Source organism: Ornithorhynchus anatinus, chromosome 1 (assembly GCF_004115215.2).
Source record: "Ornithorhynchus anatinus isolate Pmale09 chromosome 1, mOrnAna1.pri.v4, whole genome shotgun sequence".
NCBI classification, from domain to species: domain Eukaryota; kingdom Metazoa; phylum Chordata; class Mammalia; order Monotremata; family Ornithorhynchidae; genus Ornithorhynchus; species Ornithorhynchus anatinus.
This window is the reverse complement of record NC_041728.1, coordinates 132304856-132328266: the sequence shown is the minus strand read 5'-3', so window position 1 is coordinate 132328266 and position 23411 is coordinate 132304856. Positions and strand designations below refer to the sequence as shown.

At 57.0% G+C, this 23411-nt stretch overlaps 1 protein-coding gene across 3 annotated transcripts; it reads right to left on the bottom strand.

Moving 5' to 3' along the window:
* Positions 1 to 7078: 7078 nt before the first annotated feature.
* AP2M1 (adaptor related protein complex 2 subunit mu 1) lies at positions 7079 to 17846 on the bottom strand. Of its 3 annotated transcripts, none has more exons than XM_029071996.1 (13): positions 17742 to 17846; positions 13973 to 14093; positions 12523 to 12528; positions 11601 to 11866; positions 10668 to 10750; positions 10028 to 10033; positions 9679 to 9814; positions 9405 to 9546; positions 8505 to 8624; positions 8274 to 8409; positions 8089 to 8186; positions 7789 to 7900; positions 7079 to 7676 (listed from the first exon to the last, which is right to left on the bottom strand). In XM_029071996.1, the coding sequence occupies exons 2-13, from the start codon at positions 14044 to 14046 to the stop codon at positions 7542 to 7544; spliced, it is 1314 nt and encodes a 437-aa protein (XP_028927829.1). In that variant the 5' UTR covers positions 14047 to 14093; positions 17742 to 17846; the 3' UTR covers positions 7079 to 7541. The 3 variants fall into 3 exon arrangements, with proteins under 3 accessions (XP_028927829.1, XP_028927838.1, XP_028927846.1); XM_029072005.2 differs by lacking the exon at positions 17742 to 17846 and adding an exon at positions 14928 to 15031; XM_029072013.2 differs by lacking the exon at positions 12523 to 12528.
* Between the last annotated feature and the right edge of the window lie 5565 nt (positions 17847 to 23411).

The following is a 23411-nucleotide window of genomic DNA, read 5'->3' as shown; positions in this document are numbered from 1 at the left end:
GCCCCCGCGCGCAGGCGCGGTGCGGGCGCGGGGGGGGGGAGAGGGGTGGAGTGCGCCTGCGCGCCCAACCCCTTCTCTCCCCCCCGCCCACGTCGACTCGTCGATTCGCGCATGCGTCGTGGGAGGGGCGGCGCGCATGCGCCCGGGCCGAGGGAGGGGAGAGCCCGGCCTTTCCTCACGTTCACTCACTCACTCACTCACTCACTCACTCACTCACTCACTCACTCATTCATTCATTCATTCATTCATTCATCACTCACTCATTCATTCATTCATTCATTCATTCATTCATTCACTCACTCACTCACTCCATTCATTCATATTTGTTAATAATGACGATGATTAAAAATGCACAGCACTGTTCTAAGCCCTTGGGGGGGTACAAGGTGATGGGGTTGTCCCACATGGGGTTCACAGGTTTTTAACCCCCATTTGACAGATGAGGTCACAGATGATAATAATAATAATAATGTTGGTCTTTGTTAAGCGCTTACTATGTGCAGAGCACTGTTCTAAGCGCTGGGGGAGATACAGGGTCATCAGGTTTGTCCCACGTGAGGCTCACAGTTAATCCCCATTTGACAGATGAGGTCACAGATAATAATAATAATAATAATGTTGGTCTTTGTTAAGCGCTTACTATGTGCAGAGCACTGTTCTAAGCGCTGGGGGAGATACAGGGTCATCAGGTGGTCCCCGTGAGGCTCACAGTTAATCCCCATTTGACAGATGAGGTCACAGGCCCAGATAATAATAATAATAATAATAATGTTGGTCTTTGTTAAGCGCTTACTATGTGCAGAGCACTGTTCTAAGCGCTGGGGGAGATACAGGGTCATCAGGTTTGTCCCACGTGAGGCTCACAGTTAATCCCCATTTGATAGATGAAGGAACTGAGGCCCAGAGAAGTGAAGTGACTTGCCCACAGTCACCCGGCTGACAAGTGGCAGAGCTGGGATTCAAACCCATGATCTCTGACACCCAAGCCCGGGCTCTTTCCACTGAGCCACGCTGTTTCCCTAGGGAAGAGACTTGCCCAAAGTCACGCAGGTGACAAGCAGCGGAGCCGGGATTAGAACCCATGACCTCTGACTCCCCAGCCCGAGCTCTTTCCACTGAGCCACGTTGTTTCCCTAGGGAAGTGACTTGCCCAAATTCACCCAGCTGACAAGCCGTGGAGTCGGGATTCGAACCCATGTCCTCTGACTCCCCAGCCCAGGCTCTTTTCCACTGAGCCAGGCTGCTTCTCTACTTACTGTGCGCTGTCCTAAGCACTGGGCCAGATACAAGGTAATCAGGGTGTGCCAAGTAGGGCTCACGGTCATAACCTCCATTTTACAGACGAGGTAATAATAATAATAATAATAATAATAATTATAGTTTTTGTTAAGCACTTACTATGTGCCAAGCACTGTTCTAAGCACTGGGGTAGATACAGGGTAATCCGACTGTCCCACGTGGGGCTCACATTCTTTAATCCCCATTTTTACAGATGAGGTAACTGAGGCCCAGAGAACTGAAGTAACTTGCCCAAAGTCACATAACTGACAAGTGGCGGAGCCGGGATTAGAACTCATGACCTTCCGACTCCCGAGCCCCTGCTCTTTCCACTAAGCAGTGCTGCGTCCCATTCATTCATTCATTCATTCGTTGTCGTATTTATTGAGCACTTCCTGTGTGCAGAGCACTGGACTAAGCGTTTGGAAAGGACAATTGGGCAACAGATAGTGAGCATCCCTGCCCAGTGATGGGCTCACGGTCTGGAAGGGGGGAGACAGAGAACAAACGTCCCGCTGACCTGGAGGGTGCGGCCAGCTGGGGCCGGGAAGTGGACTTCCAGTCGCCCTCCTACTGGGCCTCAGTGGCTCCCTGGCCTTCAGCCACCCGCACTGGTCCGTCCCCGCCCAGAGACCTTCCCCGACGAAGCCCTCTTTTTCCCCCTTACGCTCGCCCTTCGGCCTCTTTTACGCTCCTCGATCTGTGTCCTTTGAACCCTCCATATTAGCTCCACCCCCCCAATGGGCTATAAAAATATTCATTCGATCGTATTTATCGCGCGCCTACTATGTGCAGAGCACTGGACTAAGCGCTTGGAACGTACGATTCGGCAACAGACAGAGACCATCCCTGCCCAACAATAATGTTGGCATTTAAGCGCTTACTCTGCGCCAAGCACTGTTCTAAGCACTGGGGAGATACAAAGTAATCAGGTTGTCCCACTTAGGGCTCACAGTCTTCATCCCCACTTTATTCGTTCATTCATTCAATCGTATTTATTGAGCACCTACTATGTGCAGAGCACTGGACTAAGCGCTTGGAATGGACAATTCGGCAACAGAAGCAATCCCTGCCCAACAATAATGTTGCTATTTGTTAAGCGCTTACTTGGTGCCAAGCACTGTTCTAAGCGCTGGGGTAGATGCAAAGTAATCAGGTTGTCCCACATGGGGCTCACAGTCTTCATCCCCCTTTTACAGATGAGGGAACTGAGGCTCAGAGAAGTGAAGTGACTTGCCCAAGGTCACACAGCTGACAAATAATAATGTTGGTATTTGTTAAGCGCTTACTATGTGCCGAGCACTGTTGTAAGCGCTGGGGTAGACACAAGGGAATCAGGATGTCCCACGTGGGGCTCACAGTTTTAATCCCCATTTTCCAGATGAGGTAACTGAGGCCCAGAGAAGTGAAGTGACTCGCCCACAGTCACACAGCTGACAAGTGGCAGAGCTGAGATTCCAACTCATGACCTCTGACTCCAAAGCCCGGGCTCTTTCCACTGAGCCACGCTGCTCCTCTTCTGCAAATGGCGGAGGGGGGGATTAGAACCCATGACCTCTGACTCCCAAACCCGTTCTCTTTCCGCTAAGCCACGCGGCTATCTTTAATAGCACTTACCTATCTTTAGATGTTAAGCGGCATGGCTCAGTGGAAAGAGCATGGGCTAAGGAGTCAAAGGTCATGGGTTCTAATCCTGGCTCCACCACCTGTCAGCTGTGTGACTTTGGGCAAGTCACTTGACTTCTCGGTGCCTCAGTTCCCTCATCTGTAAAAGGGGGATGAAGACTGTGAGCCTCACATGGGACAACCTGATTACCCTGTATCTCCCCCAGCGCTTAGGACAGTGCTTGGCACGTAGTAAGTGCTTAACAAGTACCAACCTTATAATTATTCTAAATTAGTTAGCTATTCATATTATTGTCTGTCTCCCCCTCCATTCATTCAATCGTATTTATTGAGCGCTTACTGTGTGCAGAGGACTGTACTGAGCACTTGGAATGTACAATTCGGCAACAGATAGAGACAATCCCTGCCCAAAGACGGGCTCACGATCTAAACGGGGGAGACAGACAGCAAAACAAGTAGTCAGGCAGCAAACTCTAGCCTCTAAATTCATAGTGTGCAGGGTCGGTATCTGCTAATTCTGCTTTATTTTGCTCCCCCAAACCCTTGGTTCAGTGCTCTTTGGACCTTTGATATTTGCCCCAACCCCAAAGCACTTATCTATATATCTTTCAGTCATATATTATAAATTATTTATTCATATGACTGTCTCCCCATCTAGACTGAGGTGGTCGTGAACAGGGAAGGACATACTGGATACATCCTGGGCCTGGGAGGCAGAATAATAATAACAATGATGATGATGTATTTGTTAAGCACTTACTATGTGCCATGCACTGTTCTAAGTGCTGCGGGGGGATACAAGGTAATGAGGTTGTCCCACATGGGACTCACAGTCTTCATCCCCATTTTACAGACGAGGGACCTGAGGCACAGAGATGTTAGGTGCCTTGCCCAAAGTCACCCAGCTGACAAGCGGCGGAGCCGGGATTAGAACCCATGACCTCTGACTCCCAAGCCCGGGCTCTTTCCACCGAGCCACGCTGCTTCTCTGAAGCGGAAGTTGGTGGGTTCTCTTCTCGGCTCCGCCACTTACCTGTTGTGTGACCTTGGGTGAGTCACTTCACTTCTTGGGCTGTCTAGACTGCAAGCCCTGTGTAGGCAAGGACTGTCTCTCTTTATTGCTGAATTGTACTTTCCAAGCGCTTAGTAGTGTTCTGCACATAGTAAGCGCTCAATAAATACGGTTGAATGAACCAAGGAATGGGCTTCAGTCACCTCCCCGCAAAGTGGGAATTGAGACTGTGAGCCCCACGGGGGACAGGGACTGTGTCCAACCCAATTTGCTTGGATCTACCCCAGCGTTTAATGCAGTGCCTGGCACATAGTAAGCGCTTAAATGCCACGATTATTATTATATTATTATTATTATGTTGTAGTGTGCTTTCCCAAACACTTAGTACAGTGCTCTTTGGACCTTTGATATTTACCCCATCCCCAATCCCCCAGTACCGATGTACATATCTTTATACATTTTAAATTCTTCATATTATTGTCTGCTTCCCCCCTCCAGACTCTAAGAGAAGCAGCGTGGCTCAGTGGAAAGAGCCCGGGCCTGGAAGCCGGAGGTCATGGGTTCTAATCCCGGCTCCGCCGCTTGTCAGCTGGGTGACTTTGGGCAAGTCACTTCACTTCTCTGGGGCCTCAGTTCCCTCATCTGTCAAATGGGGATTAAAAACTGTGAGCCCCATGTGGGACCACCTCATTACCTTGTATCCCCCCCAGCGCTTAGAACAGTGCTTGGCCCATAGTAAGGGCTTAACAAATACATCACTATTATTATCCTGCCTCCCGGGATGGGCTTTTCTAGCCCCAGCTCTGCCCCGTTCAGCCTAGAGAGGTTTCCCTTCTACAGCTGAAGGATAGCGTTAGTAATAGTAATTTATTACTAACTGATTAGTTAGTAATTATCTATCATAGTTATCAATATCAATAGTAATTGATTATCCTCTCCAGGCTTCCATTTCCACAGCTGAAAGACAGCGTTAGGAATTTATTACTGATTAGTTAGTAATTATCACATCTCCCATACGCAGGATAATTCTTTATGGTATTTGTAAAGCGCTTACTATGTGCTAGGCACTGTTCTAAGCGCTGGGTAGATACGAGCTAATCAGGTTGGGCGCACTCCCTGCTTCGCATGGGGGTCACAGTCTTAATTCCCGTTTTACAGTTGAAGTAACTAGAGCACGGAGGAGCGAAGTGCTTCTCGGTGTGCTGAGGAAAAGGTGCTTTGAGAAAATTACGTCTATTTAAAATTCAAAGAATCCTGGGATGGGTTAAGCAGCGTGGCTCAGTGGAAAGAGCCCGGGCTTGGGAGTCAGAGGTCATGGGTTTGAACCCCGGCTCTGCCACTTGTCAGCTGTGTGACTGTGGGCAAGTCACTTCACTTCTCTGGGCCTCAGTGACCTCATCTGGAAAATGGGGATGAAGCCTGTGAGCCTCACATGGGACAACCTGATTACCCTGTATCTCCCCCAGCGCTTAGAACAGTGCTCTGCACATAGTAAGTGCTTAAGAAATACCGACATTATTATTATTATTATTATTATTATTATTAATAGGAAGATGAACAGCCCTGTGGCTGGGAGGTGAGGAAAGGGCCCACTGGAGCTTTGGTTGATGTTAACTAAAATACAGCGTCACTGTGGGTCGGACAGCGTAAAACAAGACAAAGGTTAGAGATCCACCAACCTGTCAATCAATAATTTATTGAGCACTTACTGTGTGCAGAACACTAAGTGCTTGGGAGAGTACGGTGTAACAGGGTTGGTAATTAAGAAAGGCTTTGGTGTATATGGGAAAATCAAAAACCGATTGAGGCGCATTTGCACTTTAGCTTTTCATTTCCCCACTATCGCCAATGTGCCCTGCTCTTGCCTCGCGAGAAGCAGCGCGGCTCAGTGGAAAGAGCCCGGGTTTGGGAGTCAGAGGTCGTGGGTTCTAATCCTGTCTCTGCCTCTTGTCAGCTGTGCGACCTTGGGCAAGGCACTTAACTTCTCTGTGCTTCAGTTTCCTCATCTGTCAAATGGGGATGAAGACTGTGAGCCCCATGTGGGACAACCTGATTACCCGGTATCTACCCCAGCTTTTAGAACAGTGCTTGGCACATAGTAAGCGCTTAACAAATACCGTTACTATATTACCGTCTCGTCTCACGCCGTGTCCAACCCACGGCGACGCCAAGGACATCTCTCCCGCAACGCCCCGCCTCCATCTGCAATCGCTCTGGTAATGGATCCCTAGAGTTATTATGGTATCCGTTAGGCACTTACTACGTGCCAGGCCGTGTACTAAAAACTGGGGTGAATAAAAGCAAATTGGGTTAGACCCTGTCCCCGGCCCACTGGGGACTCACCGTCTAAAGCCCCATTTTACAGTTGCGGAAACTGAGGCCCAGAGAAGTGAAGTGAGTTTCCCAAGGTCACCCGGCAGACGAGTGGCCGAGTTGGAATTGGGACCCCGGTCCTCCTCACTCCTACTTTTCCGTTCACACGCCTTGGTCCCGTCACTTCTGGGGTGGTCCGTGAGGGGCTTCGAGACCAAATCGTGGGGTACGCGGCTGATCGCAGACTTTACACTCCAAGGTCGGCCCCCCATTCATTCAGTCTAGGGTATTTATTGAGCGCTTAATGCGCGCGGAGTTTGGGAGTGTACGAGACAACCATAAGCAGAGACATTCCCTGCCCACGCCGGCTTTACAATCGAGAGGACGAGCTCACGCTCTCGAGCATCCTTTCAGGACGCAACCGGATGGAGGATCAAACCGTTTTCTGTGTGCCTGTGATGGCACAACGTGGTAGGATCTTAGGCGTTCGGGATGAGATCCTGCCGTTTCACGACAGCCACGGGCCTCGGACACATCCGGGCAAGACCTCCGACTGGCCGTCGGTTTAACGTCAGGCCTCGCGGCCGGACGGCGGCGCTTCGGGGTAAACGTCGGTCCGTCGGGCCTCGGAGTCAGAGGACCTGGGTTCCGACTCCAGCTCCGCCGCTTGTCCCCTACCGTCCCACCTCTCCCTCTCGATTTGGGCGAGCCAACGGTTGGAGGTAGAGGGCAGGGTGGATCCCGGCAACAGTTCAGGCCCCGGTCTCGGGCTTCTCCAGGGCCGGTGTAGTCCGGGACCCGCCCTTCCCTCCCCGATCCCGACAGACAGACGGACGCTTGGCCCCCAGCCTTCGCTCTACGGGGTTTATTGAGCCGATAACTGGACGAGTCACACGTGTACAAAATGGAGCTCACACTATCCCGAAGCAGGGGCGATGGGGGGGGGGGGGGAACGGGGGGAACGTTACTGGCCTTTCGAGGGGTGCGGAGATGGGCTCCGGTCACCCTCCTAGAGGCACGGCCGCAGGGGGACCCCCCCCGCCTGGCTTTGGTCGCAAAACTCAAAACGGGAGCCCGGGGCAGGGCCGGGGCGGAGAGGCAGGTGGGGGAGTCCCGGGCGACCGGTCCCCCGGTCCCGCTCCGGGGAGGGCGGGAGGTCCGGGCCTAGACTAGGGGGCTGTGCGGGGGTCGGGGCGGGGAGTGCAGCGATGCAGTACGGAGGAGACACCGACGGGGAGGGGACAGCGGCGGCCAGGGGTCCTGGCCCTCCCCGGGGACCGCACGGACCGGGGGAGGGCCGGGCCGCGGGCGGCTAGCAGCGCGTCTCGTAGATGCCGCTGCGGCCGATGTAGCGCACCCATTTGATGACGTCGTGGTCGCTGTAGTTCAGCTTCGGCTCGAACACCTTCAGGTAGCGCACCTTCAGCCCGGAGGGCGCAAACGGCACCTGGGGGGCGGGGGGCGGAGCGGGGTGGCGGGAGATCGAGGGGGTGGACGGACGAGGGTGACCCCGCCCCCCCCGCCTCCCACTTGTAAAATCCCCCCGCCGTCGGCGTTACCTCAAAGTTCATGGAGATGGGAGGTCGTGCCCACTTCTTTTTGTCATTGGTGGGGAGCAGCTCGATTTCGGCACTGATCTGAGATTCCTTCATGCCGGCCATGCGCTTGATCCTGAGGACACAGGGGCGGTGGGTAGCGCGGGATCCCCCGGGGGCTGGAGGAGCCCTGGGGGGGGGTGACTCTGGGGTCACGGGGAAGCCCCGCACCCCGCCTCTTGACGGGAAGAGGGGACAGAGAGACACGCGCAGGGCTGGGAGGCGAGAACTCCCGCGTTCCCACGGCCCCGTCGCCACACTCACTTCCAGACAATGGCGTTTTCACTGGCTTTGTATTTAGCCTTCCCCTTCATGCAGATCACCTGCACCCCGCTGGTGTTGAGCGGCGTCGGGATCCGCACCTGAAACCGGCACCCAGTTGTCCCGGCGGAGCGGTTCTCCCCTCCCTCCCCCTCCCATCTCCCCCACTCCCATCCCTCCCCACCCACCTCAATCTTCTGCGCCAGCAGGGAGGGTTTGAAGTTGGACTTGATGACCACCTTGACCTCCAGCTTAGTGCGGCCCACCTCCCGGACCAGCGGAATCACTCGGAAAGGCAGGATGATGTCCTTGGTCGTACGGTACCTGCGGGCGGCGGGGGGAGGGGGTGAGGGGAGGGTGGGACGGAGGCCCCCGCGGCCCCCCGCTTGCCCTCCCGGCCTCCTCCCGCCCCGGCCCACCTCATGAGTTCGAACTCTCCGTCGGGGGGGATGAAGCTGATGCTTCGCTCCGAATCGAACTTGCTGAGCCGGACGCACTGATGAAACGTGCAGTCGTCGATGGCGATGGACTGCTTCCCGCTGCGGGCAGAAGGCCGGGTCTGACTAGCCGGAAGGGATGTCGGGGACAGCGTGGGGTGGGGAGGCCTTTTCCCTCGGGGATGGGAGACCTCTTTTCCGTGGGGGAAGAAAGGGGGGGTCTTCTTCGCCGGGCAGCCGGTGGCTGCCGCTACCGTTCCGGTGGGTCGATCCCGGCCCGGGCCTCGGTCTTTCCGACTCGGGTCGAGCACCTCCCGACGCGTAGGTGACCCCTTCTCGTCCCAGGGACGAGGGGAGCCCCTAAGAGGAACCCAGGACCCTTAAACCTGACGACTCTTCCCCCCCCCCCACCGCACCGAGCCCGGTGTAGCCTCGGAGGAAGAGGTTTCCACTGGGACGAGGCGGGAAGCTTAATATTTGTAGGGGGCCGTCGTTTCCTTTGAGTGCGGGGGCGAGACGGGGACTGGGGAGGGACGGTCTTCACGAAACGACCGCCCGGGGGCTTGTCGACCCTGACCGGAAACCCTCCGGTCTCGTCAGGGACCTGGGGCGAGTTAGGTCGGAGCCCAGCTCGGTGAGCCGTGGGGGTCGGTTTCCCCCGCGGAGCCGGCCCCCCGCTCGGACCCGGGGGGACCCGGCCACCGGACAACCGTGGGGACAACGGGGCCCCTCTGGGACGGCCGCAGCCCGCGGGAGGTTACCTCAGAGCCCCCTCCCGCCCCCAGCTAAATCCGTGAGGTCGGCTTCTGGGGTGAGGAGGCGGAAGCCTCCGGCGGGGGAGGGCGCGAGACGACGGGAGCCCGTCTCCCTCCTTCAAATCACCTCTTGCCCGTCTCGTCGGCCGTGCCCTTGCCCTGCTTCTCGATAACGATCTTGTCGTTCATCCCGAACTTGCACTCTGGCATGCCACTCAGGTAGCTCTTCATCACGACACGCCCAGACACGTGGGCGCTCAGCACCTGCCCTGCAGATCGGGGGGGGGGGGGGGAGACGACGGGGGAAACCGGGTGAGGAGGTGACCGGCACTGCGGGCTCCTTCCCGGATCCTCTCCGGGGACCCGGGCAGCTCCGTCTCCACCCCGAAACCGGTCCTCACCCTGAGGGGACATGAGCAGGTTGACGCTCTCCAGCACGTCCAAGAAGAGCTCATTGCGACGATATTTGATGCCCTCTCGCCGCCAGCCGATCTGTCCCGTCACCTGGCTGGTGATCTGGGACTGCTCCTCCTTTGTCTGCAATGGCGGGGGTGGGGCAGAGGGTGGGGGTTGGGGGGAGGAACGGCCCGCCCCCGCCCGCCCGGGGCATCACTGCCCCGACCCGGGATCCGTGGGCCCGGCTGGGGCCCGGCTCCCTTCTCCTCCCAGGCACCGGAGCCCTGCCCCTTTCGTTCCCACGAGCAGCCACTCGAGCGGCTAGAGGATAGGGGAAAAAAGAGACCGGCCTACCTGATGCTGGAGGCCCCGGGATAAGACACGCAGGGTCGGGCGGAGGGGTCCGGCCAGCGGCAGCGGGAGCGGAGGACAAAGGCAAACGGAAACGCAAGGAGAGAAGAGAAAGGCTCGTGAGGCTAGAGTCCGGCCTGAAGCCACAGTCACGTACTCGACAGAATCCTAGGGGGCCAGACCGCCGGGCGGGCGGAAGGGTCAGCGTGACGGCTGGGCTGGGGTCGGGGGGAGGGCAGAGGAGAGGGCGGCGGGGGTCTACGGGACCCCCGGGGAGCAGGAAGCTCAGCTCCTCGGAACGGGAGATCCCGTCCCGCGCCCCCGCCCTCTAAAGGAAAGGGCCCGAGTCGTAGCCCCGGCTAGGACGGTGCTGACTCGGCTCTTTCCAGGCTGCGAGACGCTCATCACGTGCAGCGGGACGAGCCGGTGACCACGGCAACGGGGCCCACCCAGGACTTCCTGGCCAGGAGGCGGGCGGAGAGGAAAGGGACGTGACGGGGCTCGGGCCGGGGCCTCTGCGGGGAACTCCGGGGGCGGGGACGGGTCGGGCCCCCGGCCGAGGGGAAAGGAGAGGAGGGGCGCCGGCGGGTCCCCGGCACCGAGTCCCCCCCCCGCCCCCCCGACCCGGCCCCCAGCTCGGTACCTGGCTCTTGATGCCCTGCTGAGTGATGAAGGTTTTCAAGGCCCCCGTCTCTGAATTCTGCGGGTAGCCAAAATCCAGGATCTCTGCGGGGGGCGTGGGGTGGGGGAGAGAGAGAGCCGTCAGTCCCGGGGCCGAGCTGGGCTCTTCCGGTGGTCTTCCCCGGTCGGCCGGCCGGCCGCCCCCCTTCCCCTCCCCATCCCCTCGGTTCGGGCAGAGTGGCGGGGGCCCTCCCGCGTGGTGTGGCTGCCCTGGACGGCGGGGCCTCCCACAGCAGAGTCGTCTAGCTTTGCAGCGTTTTCTTTAGGTTTTGACTTTCGCATGAGAATGTAATAAAAATCAAAACCTAAAAAAATAACAGCAGAGTAGCAGCGTGGCCAGCGGGCGGGCCGGCGGGCCGGAGCGCGGCCCCGGCCCCGGGCGGGTGGGACGGGGGTGAGCGGGGCCCCCCGCATCCAGATCCCGACCTGCAACGGAACGGAGACAAGGCCGCGGGCCCCCTTCCCGCCCACCACCCTGCCCCGTTCGTTCCTCCCTCCCCGGGGGCTTCGGGGCCGTCGTCCCGGGCGGACGGGGCCGGGGGAGGAGAGCTAGCCGCCCGCAGGCCAGAGGCGGCAGGGGCCCTCGGTGCCCGGAGACGGGCGGCCGCTCCCCGCGAGGTCCAGCCCGCCGAGGTGACCCACGGCCCCGGCCGTCTCCTCGCCCCCTCGGCCCGGTCGGCCGGGAGCCGGGGCCGAGGCTCCGAGAGAGGCGGGCGGGCCAGAGAGCGCGCGGGTTGACGGAACCGGGTGCCCGAGCTGGAGACCCGCTCGCTCCGACCCCCTTCGGCGGGGACCCGGGAGACCCGTCTTCCCTCGGGCCCTCCCGCCCCATCCCAGCGGCCCACGTGGGACCGGTCCCCCCCCCCCCCCCCCCCCCCCGGGCCCCCAACCTCACCATCCAGCAGCTCGTAGATGAGCACGAAGTTATTCTTGATGTTCTCCTCGCTGATCTTGCCGAAGTAGGCGGCCATGACGTCGCACATCTTGTAGAGGAACTCGAAGACCATGGCGGCGTTGACATTCTGCTTGGTGACGGCGGCCAGCCAGATGTTGGAGCGCTTGACGTGGAAGAAGCTCGTGCGGGCGATGTTGGTGACGGGGGAGCGCACCTGCTGCCGGGCGTGGATCACGTTTACACGAAAGGCATCCACCGCGTTCCGTCTGTGAGGGGAGGGTGGTTGGGGGGGGACGGGGAGAGGGGAGGGGGACGGGGAAGGGGACACAGGGGCCGCTCAGCACCTAGTCCCCCTCCCCGCCGACGGCGCAACGGAGACCCGAGAAGACCCCGTCTCTCTACGGTGACAGAGACCCTTCCCCTCCCGGCTCCTCGAGGGACCGGGGGTCCCCGACGACCGGGAACTGCCAGCCGCCGGACAGAGGGGTGGGTGTGGGGCGCTCGCCGGTTCCCGCCAGGTTTTTTTGCGGCAAGAGGAAACCGGCACCACAGGGTGCCGTCTGGCACGCAGGGCCCGATCCCTGCCACATCCCGAAGGGAGGTGGAGGGGGCCCGTGTCCCGCGCGCTTGGCCCCGGCCCGCCGGACCCCGCTGCGGTCACTGGCCCCTTAGGGGATCACTAGCCCCCCGGGGAAGCCGAGGCCCAGGGGGCCACTCCGGGGGCGGCCGAGGCCCGGTCCCCTTTCCTCACCTCTGAGGTGGCAGGGCCGAGCCAGAGAGGGCAGGGCCCCCTCTCACCACGCTCACCCGGGAGCCGGATGGGGAAGGGGGCGGGGGGCGAGAGGGGAGAGACAGAAGAGGGTCGGGGGCCTTCCCCCGCCCACCTGTCCGGGCCCCGGGCGGCAGCTGCCAGGCCGCTTACCTATTGCTATGGCAGCCAATGAGATGGGATGAGAGAAATGGCGTCAGCGAGGAAAGGAGGAGAGTGACAGCAACAAGAGAAAGGGTTAAACACGTAGAGGAGGCACACACCATGAGTCAGAGAGACAGACAGACAGACAGGCCCCGGGCCGGCCAGAAGACGAGGCCCAGCGACATGCAACGGGCGCAGCCGTCGGGGGTGGCCCCTGCGTCCGACCCCTCCCCCGGCCGAGCCCGTCGGCCCAGACGGCGCCCTCGGGAGCGCAGAGCGCCGCTCGGGCGAGGCCGGGGGACCGCCGTCCTTCCGGCCCCTCGGCCCCCCGCACGGACGCCGTACTGGAGGGAGGGTTCATGCGATCTGCAGGAAGCTGCATTCGGGCGGCAGTGGGCCGGAGGCGGCCATGCCCCGCGGCCCTGCCCCGACAAGCTTCGGTTAAGGAGGAACGAGATGGCGGGGGCGGGAAGCCACGGGAAAGTCCGGCTCGGACGCCGGTATCGGCACGGTTCAGCTCAGGGGGCGGAAGGCAGTGCCGCTCGGGGTGAAAGAAAGAGAGGGGGGATCGGGGGAGAAGGGTGAGGACAGGTCGGGTTCCCTCCCCGGCCCTGCGCCCCTAGTGAAGGCAGTGGGAGACGGTGAGGATGGGGAACCCAGGTCCTCTTTCCTCCTGCTCTCCTGTCAATTTTCCCAGGCGGGAGTGGTCCCGCTCACCCCCTCCCCACCAGGAAGCCTCTCCATTCCCTTCTGCCCCACAGTGACTTCGGGCCGGGCTCACCGGTAAGCTCCAGTCCCGGCAGAGAGACCCAGAGAGCAGAAAGCCTTTGGGCCAGCGACCCCTCCGAGGACCAGGTGAGGCAGCTACGGGGGCGCGCGGGGCGGCCGGACAACTGGGATGCTCCCCGTTCGGAGGTTCCCGGGGGGAGCCCATCCCCTCGGAAACGCCAAGAGAGGAAAAGGGCGCACACGGCCTCTGGAGAGGCCCTCTTCTTCCTCCCCCTCCTCCTAGTGCCCTGCCGCCCAGTCATCCGGGTGGGTGGATTAGCGGGCCACCAGCCGTTTGGTTTCTCCTTCCCCAACGGGTAAAGCCTCTCCGGGTCATCAGGAGAGGGGCGGGCCGAGGCCCAAATTCCACGGTCGACCCGGTCTGGGACCTGGTTCCCCGTGGCGACAGTGCCGAACTCCCGACCGTCCGAGGGGGCGAAGGTCAAGGTAGCGAGGAGCCGGTGGAGAGGCAGTTCCCACATAAATCGTTCAACCAGCCAGAGGCCCAGCCGCGTGACGGCCGAGTCGCGGGGGGAAGGGGGTCCCGGGCTCCCTGGGCCACACGAGGCGGGACCGGGGGCCGGGGGGGGGTCTCCGCGAAGGAGGCAGGGGCCGGGGGAGCTCCCGATAGGCACGGGGGTGCGGTCCGGCCCCTCATGCAGGGGGCGGAGGCCACCGGGGGAGGACTCACCCGATGTCATCCCGGTAGACGCGGGAGATGAGCACCTCCCCCTTGTGATTGTAGATGAACAGCCCTCCGATCATGGTGGCGGCTCAGCGTCCTCTGCCCATGGCGTGCCTGGAGATGAGACCTGGGGGGTGGGGAGGCGGAGAGAGAGGACAGGTCAGGGGGGCGGCTCCCAACCGGGGACACGGGGCCGCCCCGGCGTCGATACGGCAGAAGTCGCTCCGGGGTGGGCGGCGGCAAGGGGTCTCGTCGTCCCCGGCCCCCCGCCCGGGCCCCGTGGGGGACCCCGGACTCTAGATTAGTTCGTGAGCTTGCACGGCTCCTCTCCGCCTAACCCTCCCCCACAGCCGGGGCTCCAGTTCCTGTTTATCCCGTGGGGGGAACGGGGAAGAGGGAGGGAGGGAAGGAGGGGGAGACGAGAGGAAGGGAGGAGGGGGTGGGGGGCCTCGCGGAGACTCCGGATTCCAGGCCCGGGGTCAACCCTCCTTCCCGCGAGAGACGGGGTCCGGCGGCTGCAGCCGACCCTCCGGAGGGGTGGGGAGGGGCAGGGCGCGGACCCCCGTCCCGGCTCCCTCCTCCTCCGGCCAGCGACTCACTTGGTTCCCCGCCGGCACGGGGAACACGGTCGTTTTGGGTGCAGGGGCCCAGGGGGAGGGACCCTCACCCCCCACCGCCTCTCCGGGATCTCCCCTCCCGGCAGCGGTGTGGCCCGGAGACCAGGACGGCCCGGGGGGCAGCTTAATTCGCGTCTCCCTTAAGGACGCCCCTTCCCTGACCCCGGGCAAAGCCAGGGGAAAGACCGAGGGCCCGAGGAGGCGGCGGCCTCCGGGACGCCACCCCGAACGAGGCGTCCTCCAGCCGATAACACCAGCCCTGCGAGGCAGATTAGAGAGGCCTCGAGGGAGAGGGAAGTTGAGGCCCCGGGAGTCCTCCCCCGGTCCCCGGACGCCTCACTGACTTAACGTTCCTGTGGTTCGTGGTTCACACGGGAAGGGTCCCCGGCCCCCATCTCTTCGTTCGGACTAGAAAACGCCCACCATTGCGGGGCAGAACAACGGGCCGGGGAACAGCTGTGCGTGTCTGTTGTGTGTGTCTTCCGGGGGCGGCTGACTGCTGCGGCTGAGAGCGAGGATGGCTGTACGGTAGGCCGTTGACAATAATAAGAATAACACTATTAACTGTAACAACATGAAAAGAGAAGCGGCGTGGCCTAGTGGACAGAGCACAATCCCGGGACTCAGAAGGACCTGAGTTCTGATCCCGTCCCAGGACTCGGAAGGACCTGCGTTCTGATCCCGTCCCAGGACTCGGAAGGACCTGCGGTCTGATCCCGTCCCAGGACTCGGAAGGACCTGCGGTCTGATCCCGTCCCAGGACTCGGAAGGACCTGAGTTCTAATCCAGGCTCCACCACTCATCTACTGTGTGACCTTGGGCGAGTTATTTCACCTGGTCACGGTTACCTCATCTGTACGATGGGGATTAAGAGTGTGAACCAGTGGGACAGTGACTGGGTCCGACCTGATTAAACTGTATCTAACCTAGTGCTTAGAAAGGGGCTTGGCATGCAGTAAGCGCTTAATAAGTGCCATAATCATTATATTATTATTATGTCACGACTTATCTCTGCCCCAGTTCCTTCTCTGCAAAATGGTGATGTAGACTGTGAGGCCCATATGGGACATGGACGGTATCCAATCTGATTAGCTCATATCTACCTCGGCACTTAGTTCTGTGCCTGGCACACAGTAAGCACTTAAATACCATGACTGAAAATAATAAATAACAGTTCAGCGCTCACTTTGTGCCGAGGATTGTGCTAAGCCACCGGGATGACCCTGGAGTCCACCCGGCCAAGCGTGAAAGGGAGAAATGCCGACCACAGTCGCACGGTGTAGATTTCCCTCGCCTCCCTTCCACCACCTGGGATGATTTAACCGAGGTTTAGGGAGCTAAGAGAGGCAGCTTTGAACCCTGGGCCGGCAGAATTCCACCGCAGGGGCTTCAAATCTGAAGTCCAGTAAGGTATAAAAACCCAAGGGGAGGCCCAAGAGCAGGGGAAATAAGAATAATGATGATGATGATGATGATATGGAAAGAGCCCGGGCTTGGTAGTCAGAGGTTGTGGGTTCTAATCCCCCTCCGCCGCTTGTCAGCTGTGTGACTCTGGGCAAGTCACTTCGCTTCTCTGGGCCTCAGTTTCCTCATCTGTCAAATGGGGATTATGGCTGTGAGCCCCGCGTGGGACAACCTGATCACCTGGTCTCCTCCCAGCGCTTAGAACGGCGCTTTGCACATAACATGCGCTTCACAAACACCATCATCATCATTAATAACAATGCTACGGCATTTCACTTCTCTGTGCCTCAGCTCCCTCATCTGTAAAATGGGGATGCAGACTATGAGCCCTAGGTGGGACAACCTGATGACCTTGTCCCTACCCCAGTACTTAGAAGAGTGCTTGGCCCATAGTAAGCGCTTCGCAAATGTCATCATCATTATGATTAATAATCATGCTAACTGTGGTATTTGTTAAACGCTTACTGTGTGCCGGGCACTGTCCTAAGCGCTGACCACCCGGGCGACGACCGACAGGCCCCCGGAGGAGCTGACACGGGGACCAACGAGAGGAAGGAAGGGAAATGCAGCTGGGAAAGGGAAGGGAAATGCAGCTGGGAAAGGGAAGGGAAATGCAGCTGGGGAAGGGAAGGAAATGCAGCTGGGGGAGGGAAGGGAAGGAAATGCAGCAGGAAAAAATGGAGGCAGGGCCCAGGCTTCAACCCCGGGGGACGGCAGGGAGGAGGCGGCCTGGGACCAGCAACTCACAGAGGGGCTGCTGATGGGAATGGAAAAAACAAAAACAGGAAGAAAAAGGGGAGAGGACATCCCGGGGAGGAATGCCCGACGTTCCCGGGGGGAAAGGGGTAACCCCCTCGACTGTCAACTCATTCACTCAATAGCATTTATTGAGCGCTTACTCTGTGCAGAGCACTGTACTAAGCGCTTGGGATGGCCAACAGATAGAGACCATCCCTGCCCACTGACGGCTCGCAGTCTCAGCGGGGGAGACAGCAGAGCAAAACAGAACAGGATCATCAAGATAAATGGAATCATAGACATATGCACGTCATTAACAAAATAAATAGGATACTAAATTATACAAACCTGCACAGTGCTGAGGGGAGGAGGAGCAGAGGGAAGGGGGGGGGGGGCTCAGTCTGGAAAGGCCTCCTGGAGGAGGTGAGCTCTCAGTAGGGCTCTCAGTTTACTGCTGCACTGCCCTCTCCCCAGCGCTTAGGGCAGCGCTCTGCACCCCTTAAGGGCTCAATAAATAGGCCTGAAGACACACCGTCCACACTGCAAACCCGTCGCTGGGCAGGGCTCATCTCCGTTGCCGAATTCAACCGCGTTTATTGAATCGCATTGACTATGTGCAGCGCATCCCCTCCTTCAGCAGTATTTCCATCCCAAGCGCTTAGTGCAGAGCCCCTAGGAAGCGCTCAAAATCAATACCCCTGAATGCACGCGTATTTCCTGAGCGCTCGCTTAACAAATGCCATCGTGACGATTCCCCGTGCAGAGCACTGTACCCAGGCGCTCAGCTCAGTGCCAACTGCAAAGGGGGGGGGGGGGAGGTCAAGAAATGCTCCCGCACCCAGGCTCGGCACGACGCCCTGCACCCGCCCAACCCATCAGGAGGAGGGGGGTGAGGTGCAGGAGGGGTCAGTCAGGGTGGCAGAGGCCCTGGGGTCAAGGGTCAGGGGGGTCCTCACCTCGGCCCGGCCGGCGCCGCCACGGCCGCTCCCAAAATGTCCGTCCGTCCGCCCCTCCCCCGTCCTTCGCTTTCACTGCAGTGCCGGGCTCCGCCCCGCCGCGCACTGCGCAGGCGCAGCCCTGGCCCTGGACTACAATTCCCAGCAGGCCCTGCGCCCCCGCCGGCCTACATCTCCCGGCAGCCCCCTCGCTCCGGCGGAGAACTACATATCCCAGCATGCTCCGCTCGCCCGGGGAGGGGGGGGGCCGCCTGCCGCGGAGCATTGTGGGAAAGAAGTAGTAATCACAGTCATGGTGGCCTTTGCTCAGCCCTTAGTGATCACGAAGCTGGGGCTTGTTAAGCGCTTACTATGTGCCAAGCACTGGTCTGAGCGCTGGGGAGGTCAGCAGGTTGTCCCCACAGTTTCAATCCCCATTTGACAGAGGAGGGGACTGAGGCCCAGAGGAAGTGGATAATACTGTTGGTGCTTGTTAAGCGCTTGCTATGTTCTAAGCGCTGGGGGAGATCCAGGGTCATCAGGTGGTCCCACGTGAGGCTCACAGTTCATCCCCCGTTTTACAGAGGAGGCAACTGAGGCCCAGAGAAGTGAAATAGTAATAATAAAGCCGGTACTTGTTAAGCGCTTACTATGTGCCAAGGACTGTTCTAAGCGCTGGCGGGGATAGAAGGTCATCAGGTTGTCCCCACATGAGGCTCCCAGTCTTCATCCCCATTTTACAGATGGGGGAACTGAGGCCCTGAGAAGTGAAGTAGTAATAATAATGCCGGTACTTGTTAAGCGCTTACTATGTGCCAAGCATTGTTCTAAGCTCTGGGGAGGGATACGAGGTCATCAGGTTGTCCCATGTGGGGCTCATCCCCATTTTACAGGTAGGGGAACTGAGGCCCAGAGAAGTGAAATAATAATAATGCCAGTACTTGTTAAGCGCTTACTATGTGCCAAGCACTGTTCTGAGCTCTGGGGAGGGATATGAGGTCATCAGGTTGTCCCATGTGGGGCTCACAGTCTTCAACCCCCATTTTACAGATGGGGGAAGTGAGGCCCAGAGAAGTGAAGTAATAATAACGCCAGTACTTGCTAAGCGCTTACTATGTGCCAAGCACTGTTCTAAGCTCTGGGCAAGGATATGAGGTCATCAGGTTGTCCCATGTGGGGCTCACAATCTTCAACCCCCATTTTACAGATGGGGGAACTGAGGCCCAGAGAAGTGAAGTAATAATAACGCCAGTACTTGCTAAGCGCTTATTATGTGCCAAGCACTGTTCTAAGCTCTGGGCAAGGATATGAGGTCATCAGGTTGTCCCATGTGGGGCTCACAGTCTTCAACCCCCATTTTACAGATGGGGGAACTGAGGCCCAGAGAAGTGAAGTAATAATAACGCCAGTACTTGCTAAGCGCTTATTATGTGCCAAGCACTGTTCTAAGCTCTGGGCAAGGATATGAGGTCATCAGGTTGTCCCATGTGGGGCTCACAGTCTTCAACCCCCATTTTACAGATGGGGGAACTGAGGCCCAGAGAAGTGAAATAATAATAATAATGCCGGTACTTGTTAAGCGCTTACTATGTGGTTGGTATTTGTATTTGTTAAGCGCTTACTATGTGCAGAGCACTGTTGTAAGCGCTGGGGTAAACAGAGGGGAATCAGGCTGTCCCACGTGGGGCTCACAATCTTAATCCCCATTTTACAGATGGGGGAACTGAGGCCCAGAGAAGTGAAATAATAATAATAATAATGCCGGTACTTGTTAAGCGCTTACTATGTGCCAAGCACTGTTCTAAGCTCTGGGGAGGGATACGAGGTCATCAGGTTATCCCCACATGGGGCTCACAGTCTTCAATCCCCATTTTACAGAGGAAGGAACTGAGACCCAGAGGAGTGAAGTAATAATAATGCTGGTACTTGTTAAGCGCTTACTATGTGCCAAGCACTGTTCTAAGCACTGGGGGGATACGAGGTCATCAGGTTGTCCCACATAGGGTTCACGGTCTTCATCCCCATTTTACAGATGAGGGAACTGAGGCCCAGAGAAGTGAAGGGACTTGCTCAAAGTCGCACAGCTGATAGGTGGCGGAGCCGGGATTAGAACCCATGACCTCTGACTCCTAAACCTGGGCTCTTTCCACTGAGCCACGCTGCTTCTCTAATTATGCGCACAGGACTATACTAAGTGCTTGGGAGGGTACATTCAACCCTGATTCGGACACAAAACAGAAAACAGCGCTCTTAAAACGTGGGGGGCATGCACGTTGAGCATGCTCGTAGGTTGGCCAACGCGCCACATACCATGTGTACAGCGACTTCTTCCCACATATTCTTTCCAGGTAGTTGCAACTTGTGAGAAAGATGTTCCCACCTGGTCCAGTGGGAAGAGCGAGAAGCAGTGTGGCCTGGTGGATAGAGCACGCGTCTGGGACCTGGGTTCTAATACCAGCTCTGCCATTTGTCTATAATGTATAATGTATATATTTTCATGACCCTATTTATTTTGTTAATGAAATGTACATCGCCTCGATTCTATTTATTCGCTATTGTTTAAATGAGATGTTCATCCCCTCGATGCTATTTATTGCTATCGTTCTCGTCTGTCCGTCTCCCCCGATTAGACCGTGCGCCCGTCAGAGGGCAGGGACTGTCCCTATCTGTTACCGAATTGTCCATTCCAAGCGCTTAGTACAGTGCTCTGCACATAGTAAGCACTCAATAAATACTATGGAATGAATGAATGAATTTGTCTGCTGCATGACCTTGGGCCAGTCACTTCTAGGCCTCAGTTTCCTCGTCTGTAAAATGGGGATTAAGACTGTGAGCCCCATTAGGGACACGGACTCTGTCCAACCTGATTATCTTTTACCTAATCCAGTGCTTAGTACATTGGCTAGCCCCAAGTGGGACAACCTGATTATCCTGTATCTACCCCAGGGCTTAAAACAGTGCTTGGCACATAGTAAACACTTAACAAATACCATAATAATTATTATTATTATCATCCTAAGGATTTAACAGATACCATCAAAAATTTAAAAAGCATGGGATTCCAGGGATTCCAGTCCTGGTTCTGCCGTTTGTTTGCAGTGTGATCTTGTGCCAGTTATTTAACCTCTCTATACCTCAGTTTCCTCACTTTAAAAATGGGGATAAAAAATTGCATCTTGGAGCAGAAACTGGGTCCAGTCGGATGACCTTGTATCCTTCTGGAGTGTAAGATCTTGGTGGGCAGGGAATGTGCCTACCAACTCTGTTAGATTGTTCGCTCCTAACCATTTAATAATAATAATAATAATGTTGGTATTTATTAAGCGCTTACTATGTGCAGAGCACTGTTCTAAGTGCTCTGGCAGATTCAGGGTAATCAGGTTGTCCTACATAAGGCTCACAGTCTTAATCCCCATTTTACAGTGAAGTGACTTGCCCCCAGTCACACAGCTGACAAGTGGCAGAGCCGGGATTTGAACCCATGACCTCTGACTCCCAAGCCCGGGCTCTTTCCACTGAGCCACGCTACTTCTCTTAATAATAACGATGATAATGATGGTGGTATTTGTTAAGCACTTACTCTGTGTCAAATACTGTTCTAAGCACGGGGGTAGATACAAGATCACCAAGCTGGACACAGTCCCTGACTACAAGGGGCTCACGATCTTAGTCCCCATTTTACAGAGGAGGTCACTGAGGCATGGAAAAGTAAAGTGACTTGTCCAAGTCACAGAGCAGACAAGTGGCAGAGCCAGGATTAGAACCCAGGGCCTTCTGACTCCCAAGCCTGTTCTCTATCCACCTGGCCATGCTGCTTCCATGGGTGCAGATCCATGTAGTTGTTTAGCAAAAACATGCTACAACCTGGTCGTCAAAACACGGAAGGACCGCGTGTACCCTCCTTTGCTGCCCCTTCTGAGCATGAGCCTCAAGCATCCCCTCCCCTCAACACTGTGCTCATTTGTATATATTATCTATTACCCTATTTATTTTGTTATTAATGAGGTGTCCATCCCCTCGATTCTATTTATTGCGATTAAGTTGTCTTGTTTATGTCCGTCTGTCATCCCCCGATTAGACCTTGAGCCCGTCGATGGACAGGGATCGTCTCTATCTGTTGCCGAATTGTCCATTCCAAGCGCTTAGTCCAGTGCTCTGCACACAGCAAGCGCTCGATAAATACTATTGAATGAATGAATGAGCCACGGGGAGCCATGGGCCCGCCTGTAGCTTTCCAAGGCTGCCGCGATTCAACCAAGTCCACCAATCTATAAGCAACTCTCCTTCCCCTTCCCCCTGCCTCTCCCACTCCATTTCCCCTTTGTTTCCCTCATTTCCTCCTGCCAGAATGCTCTCCCCTCTCAGTTCAATATAATTAATAATAATTATGGTACTTATTAAGCGATTACTATCTGCCAAGGTAGTCGGGTTGGATCCGGTTCCTGTCCCACATGAGGCTCGCACTCTTAAACCCCATTTCCCAGATGAGGCAACTGAGGCCCAGAGAAGCAAAGTGACTTGCCCAAGGTCACACAGCAGACGAGTGGCGGAGCCGGGATTAGAATCCACGACCTCTGACTCCCCAGCCTGTGCTCTTACCACTAGGCCATTCCGCTTCCCAGTTTCACCCAAGGGCCCTCCGAAGTCACCTCCGCCCCCCACCATCCCAGCTGTCATTCCCTGTTTAATCCCCCTCGCTTCCTGGCCAGCTCATCTCCTCCGTCTGCTCGGTATCCCTTCGTTTATTCACTTACATCTATTATTTAATAATTACGGTATTTGTTAAGTGCTTTTAGTATGTATCAGGCGCCGCTCTAAATGCAGGGGAAGATATCAGTTAATTGGGTTGGACACAGTTCCTGTTCCACGTGGCCTGCGACCTAAGCAGGAAGGATAACAAGTATTTAATCTCCAATTTACAGATGAGGAAACTGAGGCCCAGAGTAGTGAAATGATTGGCCCGAGATCTCACAGCAGGCGAGTGGTGGAACTGGGATTAAAACCCAGGTCCTCTGATTCCCAGGGCGGAGCTCTTTCCACTAGGACCACGCCGCTTCTCTGTTATCTAATCCATTCGATCCTATTTATTGAGCGTTTACCGTGTGCAGAGCACTGTACTAAGCGCTTGGAGAGTTCAATTCGGCAACAGATAGAGACAATCCCTACCCAATAAGGTCTCTTCCCACTCAATTTCTGTATATTTGTTGATTTCCTACCTGTAATTTATATAATGATGATGTTGGTATTTGTTAAGCGCTTACTACGTGCCGAGCACTGTTCTAAGCGCTGGGGTAGACACAGGGGAATCAGGTTGTCCCACGTGGGGCTCACGGTCTTAATCCCCATTTTACAGATGAGGTCACTGAGGCCCAGAGAAGTGAAGTGACTCGCCCAAAGTCACACAGCTGACAAGTGGCCGAGCCGGGATTCGAACCCATGAACTCTGACTCCAAAGCCCGTGCTCTTTCCACTGAGCCACGCTGTTTTTGCTCACCCCCAGTAGGCTGTAAACTCTTTGTAAGCAGGGATCAAAGCTACCGACTCTCTTACACTGTACTCTTCCGAGGGCTTTGTACAGTGCTCTGCACACAGTAAGCATTCTATAAATCAATCAGAGGTTACATACTGTACTGTAGAGCACTGTACTAAGTGTTTGGGGGAGTACAACAGAGTCGGTAGATATGTTCCCGG

Coding starts and splice junctions, on each gene's coding strand:
- AP2M1 (XM_029071996.1), bottom strand. CDS start 14,046: ATGATCGGAGGGCTGTTCATCTACAATCACAAGGGGGAGGTGCTCATC. Junction 8,625..9,404: donor GCCGACGAGACGGGCAAGAG/GTGATTTGAAGG, acceptor TTCTGCCCGCAG/CGGGAAGCAGTCCATCGCCA. Junction 7,901..8,088: donor GAAAACGCCATTGTCTGGAA/GTGAGTGTGGCG, acceptor CTGTGTCCTCAG/GATCAAGCGCATGGCCGGCA.